Source organism: Pollachius pollachius, assembly GCF_949987615.1.
Source record: "Pollachius pollachius genome assembly, chromosome: 2".
Lineage (NCBI taxonomy): Eukaryota > Metazoa > Chordata > Actinopteri > Gadiformes > Gadidae > Pollachius > Pollachius pollachius.
The window spans coordinates 51,903,962-51,918,961 of NC_136935.1; the positions used below are offsets into that span (position 1 = coordinate 51,903,962).

Genomic DNA, 15,000 nt, shown 5'->3' on the forward strand with positions numbered 1-15,000 from the left:
AATTGCAGTCCATGTACCATTTACATGTGCAGAACATGATTCACTCGTGTTCCTTCCAAAAGGTTTCTTTCTTGAGAATGAAGGCGTTTCTCCCTGCGTTTTGTGGAGGCTTCACTGAGGGTAGTGTCTTTAAAGTCGTCCTGTGAAGCCCTCTGCGACAGTGTGATTCAGGGCAGTACTAACACAGCCGGGTCACCGGACGGTGGGGCCCGGTGTGTAGAACGGTCCGCGGTCCGTTCTGGTCTGTCGATTTGACGCGTGGTTGAGGTGAGAAACGGCAGGGTTGTTACAGAAAGTCCGGGGCTGCTGGAGGAGAGAGAGTCGGGCGAGAGATGCGAGCGACTACAGGGTGAGATGCCCAGAGGGGGGGATGGCCCCCATTGTGGCCCTGGCCTCCGTGATAACCACGCCCGTACTTACCCTGACCCACATCGGCCCTGCACGGCTTTAAGGACCGCACTGCGCGTGGCTCTCGCTATAGAACATGTTTGCGTGCGTACTGAGATGCCATAGCCCCTTCCAGCCCGTACATCAGCCTAGAGTCACATGGTTCTGTTGTTACGGTCGCTGTAAACACACATTAAGAGACTTTTACTAATGCTTGTTCAGGGGTTCACCCAGACTCTACATAGCTTTCCCCCTACACACCCCTCTTACGCACTTATTGTGTGTTGCACGTCCTGGCACTTAATGTACACACTTATTGTATGACACTTAAACAGTATTTAGCATTGTGTAGCATCTTATCCTAGCTATATTTGTTGTATACAGGGTGGCACTCGGTCCTATGAACATCCTTACTGTACCGACAGCGATATATTGTTGTTTCTCTTTCTTCTGACAAATGTACTTTTTGTAAGTTGCTTTGGATAAAAGCGTCTGCTGAATGCCCTAAATGTAAATGTAAATGTAAAAATGTACCAGACATGTACATTCTGGATGTTCCTCTTCAAGCCGGGCAAGGGGTCTATCAACAAATACATCAGAAGGACACAACACATATCAGGAGAAGAGTGATCCCCTGAGGGATTTAAACCCAAGGACTTAAAGATGAAGTCATGCGCGGGATTGTTTTAAATAGATTGTGAGGGTTGAACAGGGTTTTGTGCGTCCTTGTGTGCCGTACGGCCCGAGGCACTAGTGTGTTGGTCCCATGCAGACCCGATAAACCAGGCCATGTTGAGGCAGAATGGAGGCAGCTCCATAGAGTGACTTCATGCTTCCTCCTGAATGGAGCTAGCTGTATAGAGGGACTTCATAATGCCAGTTCGCTCCCCAGCTCCCCCTAGCTGAGTGTCGAGGTGTCCCTGAGCGAGACGCCCCCCCCTGACTGCTGCTGACCAGCTGGCCGACTCCGCCGTCGGTGTGTGAATGTGTGCATGAATGGGTGAATGTGAGGCAGTATTGTAATGCGCTTTGAGCGGCCACTGGTTAGAAAAGTGCGGTATGAATGCAGTCCGTTTAACGCTTACCATGAACACCGTGGTCCGAACCGACGTCCACTATCTCCTGGAACGTTTCCATCGTACCAGAGAGAGATGGGGGTCCGGTGATATAGAGGATATTCAGGGGACGTTGTTGTTAACAGCCTTTCTATCGCCGTCGGCTGCGGGCGGCCTGCCTCGCGCTGACCGCCGCCTTTGTCCCCTCCCTGTTCTCCCCAGAGAGGAGAAGAGCGAGCAGGTCTTGGACTGCAGACACGAGCTGGACAACGTGGAGGCGGAGCTGAAGAGGAACCAGCAGGAGGTGGACTGAGCACGCAGACGCATAAAGAGACACACACAAACAGAGTCACACACACACACGCACGCACACACTCACGCATGCTTGCACGCGCGCTCGCACACATGCGCACACACAGACAGATACACATACATTGAGGCATACATACATACATGCATACACACAAACACACAGATACACAAACACACCCACACAAACACACCTACCCACACATACACACACCTATACACACAACTACCCACACACACACACACAAACACAAATATACATGCACACAAACTGACAGATACACACACACACACTAACACATATACATATATACACACATATACACACACACACAAACACACCAATAAACACCAAACACACACACACAGCAGAATGAAGTACACACTGTAATGAAGGATCCAGTCTTGTTTGTAGACTGCTGTGCATCATGGGATTATACAGATTAACCCAATGTTTTTCCAGAGCAGGGTTTAGGAGGGCCAGCCAACTCAAAACATCATTGCTCTGATCCCACAAGCATAGATACTACAGTACACACACACACACACACACACACACACACACACACACACACACACACACACACACACACACACACACACACACACACACACACACACACACACACACAGATACTACTGCTATATACTGCTAAAGCTTGAATGGAGACGTTCCAATATTGGCTAACATGTATGTCAGCTCCTCCTGATTCACCACTTGGCATTATTATTATATTATGTGTATGTATTATTATAAATACGTACATTGGAATGCTTTTCCAGCGTGACTATATGTGTGTGTGGCTACTGTATGACACTTGACATTTACATTTAGGGCGTTTATCCGTTTATCAGCTTTTATCTGAAGCAACTTACAATAAGTCCATTAGTCAGAAGAAAAATAAACAACAATACATCTCTGTGGGTACAGTAAGGATGTTCATAGGACCAAGTGTCAGGCACTAACCATCACTAGGTTAACCCATTCCCCGTACACAACAGAGATAGCTAGGGTAAGATGCTACACCATGCTAAGTACTGCTTCCAGTGCCATACAATAAGTGTTTCAGAGGGGTGGGGGGGTAAGGGGGTGAGCCAGGTGAACTCTGTAGTGGGAGCTTCAAACACGTGTGTCTGAAGCTCCTACTACAGACACACGCGTTGATTGGCTGATGTCCTATCTGTGTCTCCCCCCCCCCCTCCCCCCCCCAGTCAGACGTGCTGATTGGCTGATGAGCTGTGTCTCCCCCCCCCCCCCCCCCCAGTCAGACGTGCTGATTGGCTGATGAGCTGTGTGTCCCCCTCCGTCAGAACGGCCTGCTGCAGGTGGAGGCGCGGGCTGCACGGGCGTACCGGGACGAGCTGGACGCCCTGAGGGAGAGGGCCTTCAGGGCCGACAAGCTGGAGAGCGAGATGGGCCGCTACCGCGAGAAGCTGCACAGCATGGAGGTGTTCAGGGCCAAAGTAGAGGTACACAACGCACCGCAACACAACACAACACAGCATGGAGGTGTTCAGGGCCAAAGTAGAGGTACACAACGCAACGCAACACAACACAACACAGCATGGAGGTGTTCAGGGCCAAAGTAGAGGTACACAACGCACCGCAACACAACACAACACAGCATGGAGGTGTTCAGGGCCAAAGTAGAGGTACACAACGCACCGCAACACAACACAACACAGCATGGAGGTGTTCAGGGCCAAAGTAGAGGTACACAACGCAACGCAAACCAACACAACACAGCATGGAGGTGTTCAGGGCCAAAGTAGAGGTACACAACGCAACGCAACACAACACAACACAGCATGGAGGTGTTCAGGGCCAAAGTAGAGGTACACAACGCAACGCAACACAACACAACACAGCATGGAGGTGTTCAGGGCCAAAGTAGAGGTACACAACGCAACGCAACACAACACAACACAGCATGGAGGTGTTCAGGGCCAAAGTAGAGGTACACAACGCACCGCAACACAACACAACACGACACAACACAGCATGGAGGTGTTCAGGGCCAAAGTAGAGGTACACAACGCAACGCAACACAACACAACACAGCATGGAGGTGTTCAAGGCCAAAGTAGAGGTACACAACGCACCGCAACACAACACGACACGACACGACACGACATGATACAACACAACACAGCATGTAGGTGTTCAGGGCCAAAGTAGAGGTACACAACGCAACGCAACACAACACAACACAACACAGCATGGAGGTGTTCAGGGCCAAAGTAGAGGTACACAACGCAACACAACACAACACAACACAGCATGGAGGTGTTCAGGGCCAAAGTAGAGGTACAACACAACACAGCACGACACGACACGACACGACATGATACAACGCAACATAGCATGGAGATGTTCAGGGCCAAAGTAGAGGTACACAACGCAAAGCAACACAACACAACACAACACAGCATGGAGGTGTTCAGGGCCAAAGTAGAGGTACACAATGCAACACAACACAACACAGCATGGAGGTGTTCAGGGCCAAAGTAGAGGTACACAATGCAACGCAACACAACACAACACAGCATGGAGGTGTTCAGGGCCAAAGTAGAGGTACACAACGCAATGCAACACAACACAACACGACACAACATGGAGGTGTTCAGGGCCAAAGTAGAGGTACACAACGCAACACAACACAACGCAACACGACATGATACAACGCAACACAGCATGGAGGTGTTCAGGGCCAAAGTAGAGGTACACAACGCAACGCAACACAACACAACACGACGCAACACAACACAACGCAACAGTAGAAATAACATAACATAACGTGTGTGTGTGTTTCTCCATGTGTATGTCTGTCTGTGTGTGTGTCTGTGTGTATGTCTGTGTGTGTGTGTCTGTGTGTGTCTTTATGGCTGTGTGTGTCTGTGTGCGTCTGTGTGTCTGTGTGTGTGTCTGTGTGTGTGTGTGTGTGTGTCTGTCTGCGTGTGTGTGTGTCTGTGTGTGTGTGTGTGTGTGTGTGTGTCTGTGTGTGTGTGTCTGTCTGTGTGTGTGTGTGTGTCTCTGTGTGTGTGTGTGTGTGTGTGTGTGTGTCTGTGTCTGTGTGTGTGTCTGTGTGTATCTGTCTGTGTGTGTGTGTGTGTGTGTGTGTGTGTGTGTGTGTGTGTGTCTCTGTGTGTGTCTGTGTGTGTGTCTGTGTGTGTGTGTGTGTGTGTGTGTGTGTCTGTGTGTGTGTGTGTGTGTGTGTGTGTGTGTGTGTGTCTGTGTGTGTGTGTGTGTCTGTGTGTGTGTGTGTCTGTGTGTGTGTGTGTGTGTGTGTGTGTGTGTGTGTGTGTGTGTGTGTGTGTGCCCTCACCAGGAGCTGAAGGAGGATAACCGCGTGCTGCAGGAGACCAAGGAGGTGCTGGAGGACCAGGTGTCGGGCTGGAGGGCGCGCTCTGACAAACTGCACCAGCTGGAGAAACACAGCCTGCTACTGGCGGCCCGCGTGCACGACCTGGAGCAGGTTCACACCCGAGACGCACACCCGCACACAACACGCATCACACACCCCGCACACAACACGCATCACACACCGGCACACAACACGCATCACACACCGGCACAAAACACGCATCACACACCGGCACACAACACGTATCAGTAATCACAACCCGTATCACCCTTGGAGACCCCCTGAGTCCCCCTGGAGTCTTGATGAGGTACCTCAGGGTGAGGAGGTGTGTGTCTGTGTCCAGGAGAAGGAGGTGTACCTCAGGGTGAGGAGGTGTGTGTCTGTGTCCAGGAGAAGGAGGTGTACCTCAGGGTGAGGAGGTGTGTGTCTGTGTGGAGGAGAAGGAGGTGTACCTCAGGGTGAGGAGGTGTGTGTCTGTTGAGGAGAAGGAGGTGTACCTCAGGGTGAGGAGGTGTGTGTCTGTGTCCAGGAGAAGGAGGTGTACCTCAGGGTGAGGAGGTGTGTGTCTGTGTCCAGGAGAAGGAGGTGTACCTCAGGGTGAGGAGGTGTGTGTCTGTGTGGAGGAGAAGGAGGTGTACCTCAGGGTGAGGAGGTGTGTGTCTGTCCAGGAGAAGGAGGTGTACCTCAGGGTGAGGAGGTGTGTGTCTGTGTCCAGGAGAAGGAGGTGTACCTCAGGGTGAGGAGGTGTGTGTCTGTGGAGGAGAAGGAGGTGTACCTCAGGGTGAGGAGGTGTGTGTCTGTGTCCAGGAGAAGGAGGTGTACCTCAGGGTGAGGAGGTGTGTGTCTGTGTCCAGGAGAAGGAGGTGGACCTCAGGGTGAGGAGGTGTGTGTCTGTGTCCAGGAGAAGGAGGTGTACCTCAGGGTGAGGAGGTGTGTGTCTGTGGAGGAGAAGGAGGTGTACCTCAGGGTGAGGAGGTGTGTGTCTGTGTCCAGGAGAAGGAGGTGTACCTCAGGGTGAGGAGGTGTGTGTCTGTGGAGGAGAAGGAGGTGTACCTCAGGGTGAGGAGGTGTGTGTCTGTGTGGAGGAGAAGGAGGTGTACCTCAGGGTGAGGAGGTGTGTGTCTCTCCAGGAGAAGGAGGTGTACCTCAGGGTGAGGAAGTGTGTGTCTGTGTCCAGGAGAAGGAGGTGTACCTCAGGGTGAGGAGGTGTGTGTCTGTGTGGAGGAGAAGGAGGTGTACCTCAGGGTGAGGAGGTGTGTGTCTGTGGAGGAGAAGGAGGTGTACCTCAGGGTGAGGAGGTGTGTGTCTGTGTGGAGGAGAAGGAGGTGTACCTCAGGGTGAGGAGGTGTGTGTCTGTGTCCAGGAGAAGGAGGTGTACCTCAGGGTGAGGAGGTGTGTGTCTGTGTGGAGGAAAAGGAGATGTACCTCAGGGTGAGGAGGTGTGTGTCTGTCCAGGAGAAGGAGGTGTACCTCAGGGTGAGGAGGTGTGTGTCTGTGTCCAGGAGAAGGAGGTGTACCTCAGGGTGAGGAGGTGTGTGTCTGTGGAGGAGAAGGAGGTGTACCTCAGGGTGAGGAGGTGTGTGTCTGTGTCCAGGAGAAGGAGGTGTACCTCAGGGTGAGGAGGTGTGTGTCTGTGTCCAGGAGAAGGAGGTGGACCTCAGGGTGAGGAGGTGTGTGTCTGTGTCCAGGAGAAGGAGGTGTACCTCAGGGTGAGGAGGTGTGTGTCTGTGGAGGAGAAGGAGGTGTACCTCAGGGTGAGGAGGTGTGTGTCTGTGTCCAGGAGAAGGAGGTGTACCTCAGGGTGAGGAGGTGTGTGTCTGTCCAGGAGAAGGAGGTGTACCTCAGGGTGAGGAGGTGTGTGTCTGTGTGGAGGAGAAGGAGGTGTACCTCAGGGTGAGGAGGTGTGTGTCTGTCCAGGAGAAGGAGGTGTACCTCAGGGTGAGGAGGTGTGTGTCTGTGTCCAGGAGAAGGAGGTGTACCTCAGGGTGAGGAGGTGTGTGTCTGTGTCCAGGAGAAGGAGGTGTACCTCAGGGTGAGGAGGTGTGTGTCTGTCCAGGAGAAGAAGGTGTACCTCAGGGTGAGGAGGTGTGTGTCTGTGTCCAGGAGAAGGAGGTGTACCTCAGGGTGAGGAGGTGTGTGTCTGTGTGGAGGAGAAGGAGGTGTACCTCAGGGTGAGGAGGTGTGTGTCTGTCCAGGAGAAGGAGGTGTACAGCAGGGTGAGGAGGTGTGTGTCTGTGTCCAGGAGAAGGAGGTGGACCGCCGGCGGACGGAGGAGCTGCGGGCGGAGAACCTGTCCCTGTGCCTGGCCCAGAGGAGGAGCATGGAGGAGTCCCAGCTCCTGGGCTGGGAGCTGGAGCAGATCTCCAGGACCGCCGACAGCTCCCAGGGTAGGAGGGCCAGGGGGGGGCGCGGCTGGGGGGAGGGTCCAAGGGGGGACCCCAGGTGGGTACGTAGGGTATGAATCTGTAGATTATGTTAAAAAGTAGAGATCAGAACCACATCGGGCGGCGTGCGGCTCAGGAGGGAGAGCGGGTCGGCCGGTAACCGGGAGGTCGCTGGTTCGATCCCCGACTCCTCCTAGCTGAGTGTCGAGGTGTCCCTGAGCGAGACGCCCCCCCCCGACTGCTCCTGACCAGCTTGCTGTCGCCCTGCGTGGCTGACTCCGCCGTCGGTGGGTGAATGTGTGATGAATGGGTGAATGTGAGGCGGTGTTGTAAGGCACTCTGAGCGGCAGATGTAGTCTGTATATTGCTCCAGAACACTGTTAACGTTGAAGCTAATGTTGACCTAATCCGGTTTCCCCCAGTTTACACACAATCGACCGAGCGTTAACCTGCCTCTTTGTGTCTTTGTGTCTGTCTGGTGTCTGTGTGTCTGTCTGGTGTCTGGTGTCTTGTGTCTGTCTGGTGTCTGGTGTCTGTCTGGTGTCTGTCTGGTGACTGTGTGTCCGTCTGGTGTCTGTGTGTCTGTCTGGTGGCCTTCTGTCCGTCTGTCTGCAGGCCAGCAGTCCCTGAGCGAGGAGGTGCGGGAGCGGACGCAGTCGCGGCTCCTGAGGCTGGAGAAGGAGAACCAGCGGCTGGTGAGGACCATCGAGGAGCTGAGGACCTCCTCCGTCACCAGCAGTCCCCTGCACAGCCTCTGCCAGGACCAGGACCAGGACCAGGACCAGGGCCAGGACCAGGACCAGGACCAGGACCAGGGCCAGGACCAGGACCAGGGCCAGGACCAGGACCAGGGCCAGGACCAGGACCAGGACCAGGACCAGGACCACCTCTCCACAGAGGCTATCCATACCTTCACCAAACCCTCAGACCCCCCGGGGGTCCGAACCCGTCTTCCTAAACTGTACAACGGCGTGAGCCCCGAGGGCCCCCCCGGGGGCCTAGCGACGCAGCACGCCTTCCAGGGAGCCCCAGAGTGCACCCCGCTGGAGGAGGGGCCCAGCGAGGCCCTGCTCCTCACCGAGACGCTGGACTCTGAGGGCCCGGAGAAGGGCCAGCTGGACGCCTGGGAGAGCAGCGAGAACATCAAGGACCTGCTGTCGGACGCCACGGACGGGACGGAGAGCCGCGGCGGGCTCCCGGGCCGGTGTGCGGACCCCCCCCCAGGCCCGCGGGCCGGCCGGGGCTACGACAGCGTGGCGGCGGCGGCGCTGACCGGACGCTCCTGCTACGCCGCCAAGCACACGGAGCGGCTGGAGGCCAAGTGCCGCGCGCTGGACACGGACAACCAGCGGCTGCAGGCGTCCCTGGACAACAGCGGTGGGTACACTCACGAGGTTCCCGCTACGTTTTCTCCTTCCCGATAACGATTCCGATTCCTGAATCGTTGTCGATACCGAGTTTATACCGATACAGCATCTCGCATTGTAACTACTGATATCGCTCATTGTTATTGAAGGGTTCTCTTCAGTGACGCCGATGTTTAGTTGGTTCACTTGCTAACTAGATTATAGACATTTATTTATCATTTGTATTCTTGTAGTCAAGCGTGAGCATCCGTGTTTTTCCGACCTGGTCGCTCGACCGCACGTCGATCGGAGATGACACGTTTCCCGTTCCGACTTGAGTACTCGCTCATACCCGATACTGCATTTTAGGCAGTATCGAACAACTCTATTTAAAGTTGTTTAAGGGTCGGTTTTCCTTGAATGACCCAAATCAAATATGATCACAACCGGTGTTTTGGAAACCATTACCCTAGGGGTCAATAACGACGACAAAGCTCGCTCGACGACTTCCTGAGCGTGGTGTGTTTCGCCCTACGCTGCCCCCTGCAGGCCGGAGGCTGCAGCGGCTGGAGGCGGAGGTGATGGAGCTGGAGACAGAGAGCCAGGGGCTGCAGGCCGCGCTGGAGGACATGAGGCTGTCCTCACGCCGCCTGGAGCAGCTGGAGGGGGAGAAGCAGAGCCTGGAGCAGGAGAGCGCCGGGCTGGAGAAGGACAAGCGGCGCCTGGAGAAGGAGAACCGCCGCCTCCGGCAGCAGGTAGCGGACCCAGGGAGGAGCACCGAGGGCTGGGTCGGAGCAGAGCTTAGAGGGGGTCGTTGAGTTAGGGTGGACTGGAGGACTTCTTTCCCATTCTCGCCGCTTAATGGTAAATAAAAAGACTGCATTTCTACCGCGCTTTTCTAACCAGTGGCCACTCAAAGCGCTTTACAACACTGCCTAACATTCACCCATTCACACACTCATTCACACACCGACGGCGGAGTCAGCCACGCGGGGCGACAGCCAGCTGGTCACCCCTTAGATAATAAATGAACTAATAACATGTTATCTATGGGTGCGTGAGTATCACTGACGCAGCAACGGTTAGCTCAGAGTTTAGCGTGTGTCGGCGGTTCCACAGGCGGAGATCCAGGAGGCGAGCCTGGACGGCAGCAGCGCCCGCGTGGCCAGCCTGGAGAGGGAGACGCGGGGGCAGGGGAAGGAGCTGGAGGGGCTCCGGGAGACGGCGGACAGGGTCCGGGGCCTGGAGAGAGACAACCGGGAGCTGGCCAAACAGGCGGCCATCGACCATCGAACCCTGGTCACCCTCAGAGAGGTGAGGGGGGGACCTTCGCTGGGGCTTTCAAATCACACGCAACACGTATCAGACACGCAACACGTATCAAACACACAACACGCATCAAACACGCACAGTGTTGGGAAGGATACTTTTAAAATGTATCCAGTAACAGAATACAGAATACATGCCCATAAATGTAATATGTAACGTATTCCGTTTCATCACTCAATCTGAGTATTGTATTCTGAATACTTGGATTACTTCCACATTGAATTGCATTTTATAAGCGTAGGAATGCGGCATCACATCCTGCTTACTAAACAGGCCTATTCTGGTGTGTTCTTCTGTTCAAACTGGCTGAATGTGTTAGGCCCAAGTCTCCCTGAAAGTGCACTATTTTATATATTTTGCTGTAGTGGAACAAAGACTATAAGGGTATGTTCATACGAAAGATATTTGCTATTACAGCTAACATTTTTTTCACTGAGCTTAGTGCTTAGGTGTTGCCTATAAAATCGCCTTAAAATAGAGAGAGAGAGAGAGCGAGAGAGAGAGAGAGAGAGAGAGAGAGAGAGAGAGAGAGAGAGAGAGAGAGAGAGAGAGAGAGAGAAAAGATTGTTCAATCATTGGACAAAAAGGTCTGGGGCGGGGTAAAGATAAAAAAGTTGGGGAAAGCGTCTGTGAAAGTAGGCTAAATAATCATGGATATCCAGCGGGCTGCACTCGTTGTGATATTGATTGAAGAGTTCGACCGGTCAAACTCTTCTCCCTCATCCTGGGGCTGAATGTGTTAAATGCATCAGCATTTTTATGTGTGTTTTCCTGCATACGTTTTATGTGGGTGTCTGTCCAAATTCCCAGACGGTCCGACAATTTGCTGCTAGTCTTGGAGTTATCGCTAATCAAACAATAATTCCCATAATGCGCGCGGCTGAGCGGGTGCCTGATACATCCAGAGAGGCGTATGCTTTGTAGTACCGGATCGGACCGAGGTGCCTTCGCTTTCACATCTCAAGCGAACCGTACCAGGGTTCGTTTGGGAGTGAACCGAGACCAGCTGTTCAGGGAGGTCTCGGTCGAAGTGAGGTGGTTGCATTCACACAAACGCAAACGTACCGAACCAAGGGACCAAACTCGTTTGGTGCGCACTAAATGCTGTTGGTGTGAAAGCATGAATAAACTGCTGAAACTGCTGAAACAGAAGTCTCGTCATGTAATCCATTGATTTCAACAATGTAACTGTATTCTAAATACCAACAATTTAAATTGTAACTGTAACGGAATACAGTTAGCTATAATTTGTATTCTGAATACGTAACGCCGGTACATGTATTCCGTTACTCTCCAACACTGAACACGCTACACGTATCAACAACGTGAATCGCAGACGCAACACGTTTCACACGTAACATGTATCAAACAAACAACACATATCACAGACGCAACATGTATCACAGACAACATGTATCACACACACATGTATCAAACACAACACGTATCAAACACAACATGTATCACAAACAACATGTATCACACACACAACACGTATCACACACAACATGTATCACACACAACATGTATCACACACACAACACGTTTCACACACATGTATCACACACACAACACATATCACACACAACATGTATCACACACGCAACACCTATCACAAAGAACATGTATCACACACGCATCACACATCACACACAGCATGTATCAAACACACAACACCTACCACAAATAGCATGATATCACAAACGTGATACATTTCTTTGCCAATGTACCTCAAGAGACCTTTGCACTTAAAAATTGTGTTTAGCCTTGTGTAGCATCTTATCCTAGCTATCTCTGTTGTGTACGGGGAATGGGTTAACCTAGTGATGGTTAGTGCTCGGCTCTTGGTTCTATGACCATCCTTACCGTACCAACAGAGATATATTGTTGTTTTTTCTTTCTTCTATTGTAAGTAGCTTCGAATAAAAGCGTCTGATAAACGCCCTAATCGTAAAGCTAAATGTAAATGTTTTATTTGCAACTCAAGTATTGAGGTCCTAGTTGCTACATCAAACACTAACGAGATGAGCCTTGTTTGGCGCTGGATCTCAAGAGAACCCCCCCGTTACATACGACCGTCTGTAGGAGCTGGTGAACGAGAAGCTGAAGACCCAGAGAAGGACCAACGAGCTGGAGAGCCTAGCCCACGAGCTGGAGATGAGGGCTCTGAACCAGGACAGCCCGTCCCCCTCGGACCAGGAGCTCCCGGAGAACAGGTCAAACACACCCGGCTGCTTAGTGGTTCAGGGTCGGAAATAAACTGCAACGGAAAAGTCTACCTAGTCTCTTTCTCCCTCTCTCTCTCTCTCTCTCTCTCTCTCTCTTACTCTCCCTCTCTCTCTCTCTCTCTCTCTCTCTTACTCTCCCTCTCTCTCTCTCTCTCTCTCTCTCTTACTCTCCCCCTCTCTCTCTCTCTCTCTCTGTCTCTCTCTCTCCCCCTCTCTCTCTCCCTCTCCCCCAATCTCTCCCTCTCTCTCTATCTCTCTCTCTCTCTCTCTCCCCCTCTCTCTCTCTCTCTCCCTCCCCCTCTCTCTCTCTCCCGCTGTCTGTCTCTCTCTCTCTCTCTCTCCCTCTTTCTCTCTCTTACTCTCCCCCCCTCCCTCCCCCTCTCTCTGTCTCTCTCTCTCTCCCTCCCCCCTCTCTCTCTCTCTCTCTCTCTCTCTCTCTCTCCCTCCCCCTCTCTCCCTCTCTCTCTCTTCCCAGTATCCTCATAAACCAGTCCCCAGCTTGGTCAGGCTCTCAGAATGTGTCCTACCTCCAGACGTTAACCGGCCTCTGCTCCCCTCAGCAGGTTCAAGATGCTGGAGTCTGAGCTGGAGTCGTCCCTGAAGAGGTCCCTGCAGATCAAGGAGGACAAGATGGCCGCCCTGGACGCCCGTCTGCAGGAGTCCTCCTCCCTCAACCTGCAGCTGAGGCAGGAGCTGAAGGCCGTGAGTCCCCCCCCCCCTCACTGCATTCGTCCGTACAGCGGAGATCCACATGGTCCTCCTCCTCAGTGACAGAACGACTCAGGATCCAGATGGAATCTTCTGGGTTGAGGACCCAGAAATCTCTCTCTCTCTCTCTCTCTCTCTCTCTCTCTCGCTCTCGCTCTCGCTCTCGCTCTTGCTCGCTCTCTCTCTCTCTCCCACTCTCTCTCTCTCTCTCTCCCTCTCTCTCTCCCACTCTCTCTCTCTCTCTCTCTCTCTCTCTCTCTCTCTCTCCCCCTCTCTCTCTCTACCTTTAGCGAGATACTTACCTTCAGTTGAACTATACCTTACCCGTACCTGCCCGTTAATGACCTGAAGCATTAGGGTACTGTGTGTGACCTCTGCCCTCTGCCCTCTGACCTGGTGCCCCAGCTGAGGCTGAGCTTCGAGGCCCTGCAGCAGCGGGAGGAGGAGGAGCGCGAGGCGGCCAGCTGCCTCTCCTCCAGAGACTCGGGCCAGGAGATCAACGCCTGGCAGCGGGAGAGCCAGGCCGCCACCAAGGAGCTGCTCAGGGTCAAGGACCGGCTCATCGAGGTGGAGCGCAACGTAAGGAACCGTAAAGAACAGGCTAGTGAGGTAGACAGGAACGTAAGGAACCGTAAAGAACAGTACAGTGACGTAGAGAGGAACGTAAGGAACAGTAAAGAACAGTATAGTGACCTAGAGAGGACTGTAAGGAACAGTAAAGGACAGTATAGTGACCTAGAGAGGAACGTAAGGAACCATAAGGAACAGTATAGTGACGTAGAGAGGAACGTAAGGAACAGTAAAGGACAGTATAGTGACCTAGAGAGGAACGTAAGGAACAGTAAAGAACAGTATGGTGACGTAGAGAGGAACGTAAGGAACAGTAAAGAACAGTATAGTGACGTGGAGAGGAACGTAAGGAACCGTAAAGAACAGTATAGTGACCTAGAGAGGAACGTAAGGAACAGTAAAGAACAGTATAGTGACGTAGAGAGGAACGTAAGGAACAGTAAAGAACAGTATAGTGACCAAGAGAGGAACAGTAAAGAACAGTATAGTGACCTAGAGAGGAACGAAAGGAACCGTAAAGAACAGTATAGTGACGTAGACAGGAACGTAAGGAACCGTAAAGAACAGTATGGTGACGTAGAGAGGAACGTAAGGAACCGTAAAGAACAGTACAGTGACGTAGAGAGGAACATAAGGAACAGTAAAGAACAGTATAGTGACGTAGAGAGGAACGTAAGGAACAGTAAAGAACAGTATAGTGACCTAGAGAGGAACGTAAGGAACAGTAAAGAACAGTATAGTGACCTAGAGAGGAACGTAAGGAACCGTAAAGAACAGTATAGTGATCTAGAGAGGAACGTAAGGAACAGTATCGTGACCTAGAGAGGAGCGTAAGGAACAGTAAAGAACAGTATAGTGACCTAGAGAGGACCATAAGGAACCATAAAGAACAGTATAGTGACCTAGAGAGGAACGTAAGGAACAGTAAAGAACAGTATCGTGACCTAGAGAGGACCGTAAGGAACAGCTGGTCCTTTCCTCTCCGTTTCCCCTCATGATCCTTTCACTCTCTCTCATCGACACTATCGTCCCTTTACCTGCTGTCCTCTCTCCTCCCTCACCCCCCCTGCCTTCACCTATTCTCTCCCTCCCTCTCTTACTCTCCCTCCTGCTCTCCCCCCCCCTCCCCCAGAATGCCACCCTGGAGGCGGAGCGGCAGGCGGTGCAGACGCAGCTGAAGCAGCTGAGCGGCCAGTCGGAAGGCCAACAGGCCCAGATCCTGGCCCTGCAGCGGCAGACGGCCTCGCTGCAGGAGAACAGCACCGCCCTACAGACCCTCAACGCCAACCTGCAGGTCAGACCTCTACTCTGCCTCTACT

General features: G+C 52.8%; 1 protein-coding gene across 1 annotated transcript in view; it reads left to right on the forward strand.

The window, feature by feature from the left end:
* LOC307071428 (girdin-like) overlaps positions 1-15,000 on the forward strand; it is a gene marked incomplete at its 3' end in the record, with an annotated part of 40,382 nt that overhangs the window by 12,245 nt on the left and 13,137 nt on the right. Inside the window, exons 9-19 of the mRNA XM_079730406.1 lie at positions 1,665-1,746; positions 3,063-3,221; positions 5,081-5,227; positions 7,359-7,503; positions 8,116-8,877; positions 9,396-9,601; positions 9,966-10,160; positions 12,261-12,391; positions 12,967-13,105; positions 13,517-13,690; positions 14,814-14,975. Of these exons, the coding sequence (XP_079586532.1) occupies positions 1,665-1,746; positions 3,063-3,221; positions 5,081-5,227; positions 7,359-7,503; positions 8,116-8,877; positions 9,396-9,601; positions 9,966-10,160; positions 12,261-12,391; positions 12,967-13,105; positions 13,517-13,690; positions 14,814-14,975 (2,302 nt within the window). The remainder of the gene's footprint in view (positions 1-1,664; positions 1,747-3,062; positions 3,222-5,080; positions 5,228-7,358; positions 7,504-8,115; positions 8,878-9,395; positions 9,602-9,965; positions 10,161-12,260; positions 12,392-12,966; positions 13,106-13,516; positions 13,691-14,813; positions 14,976-15,000) is intronic.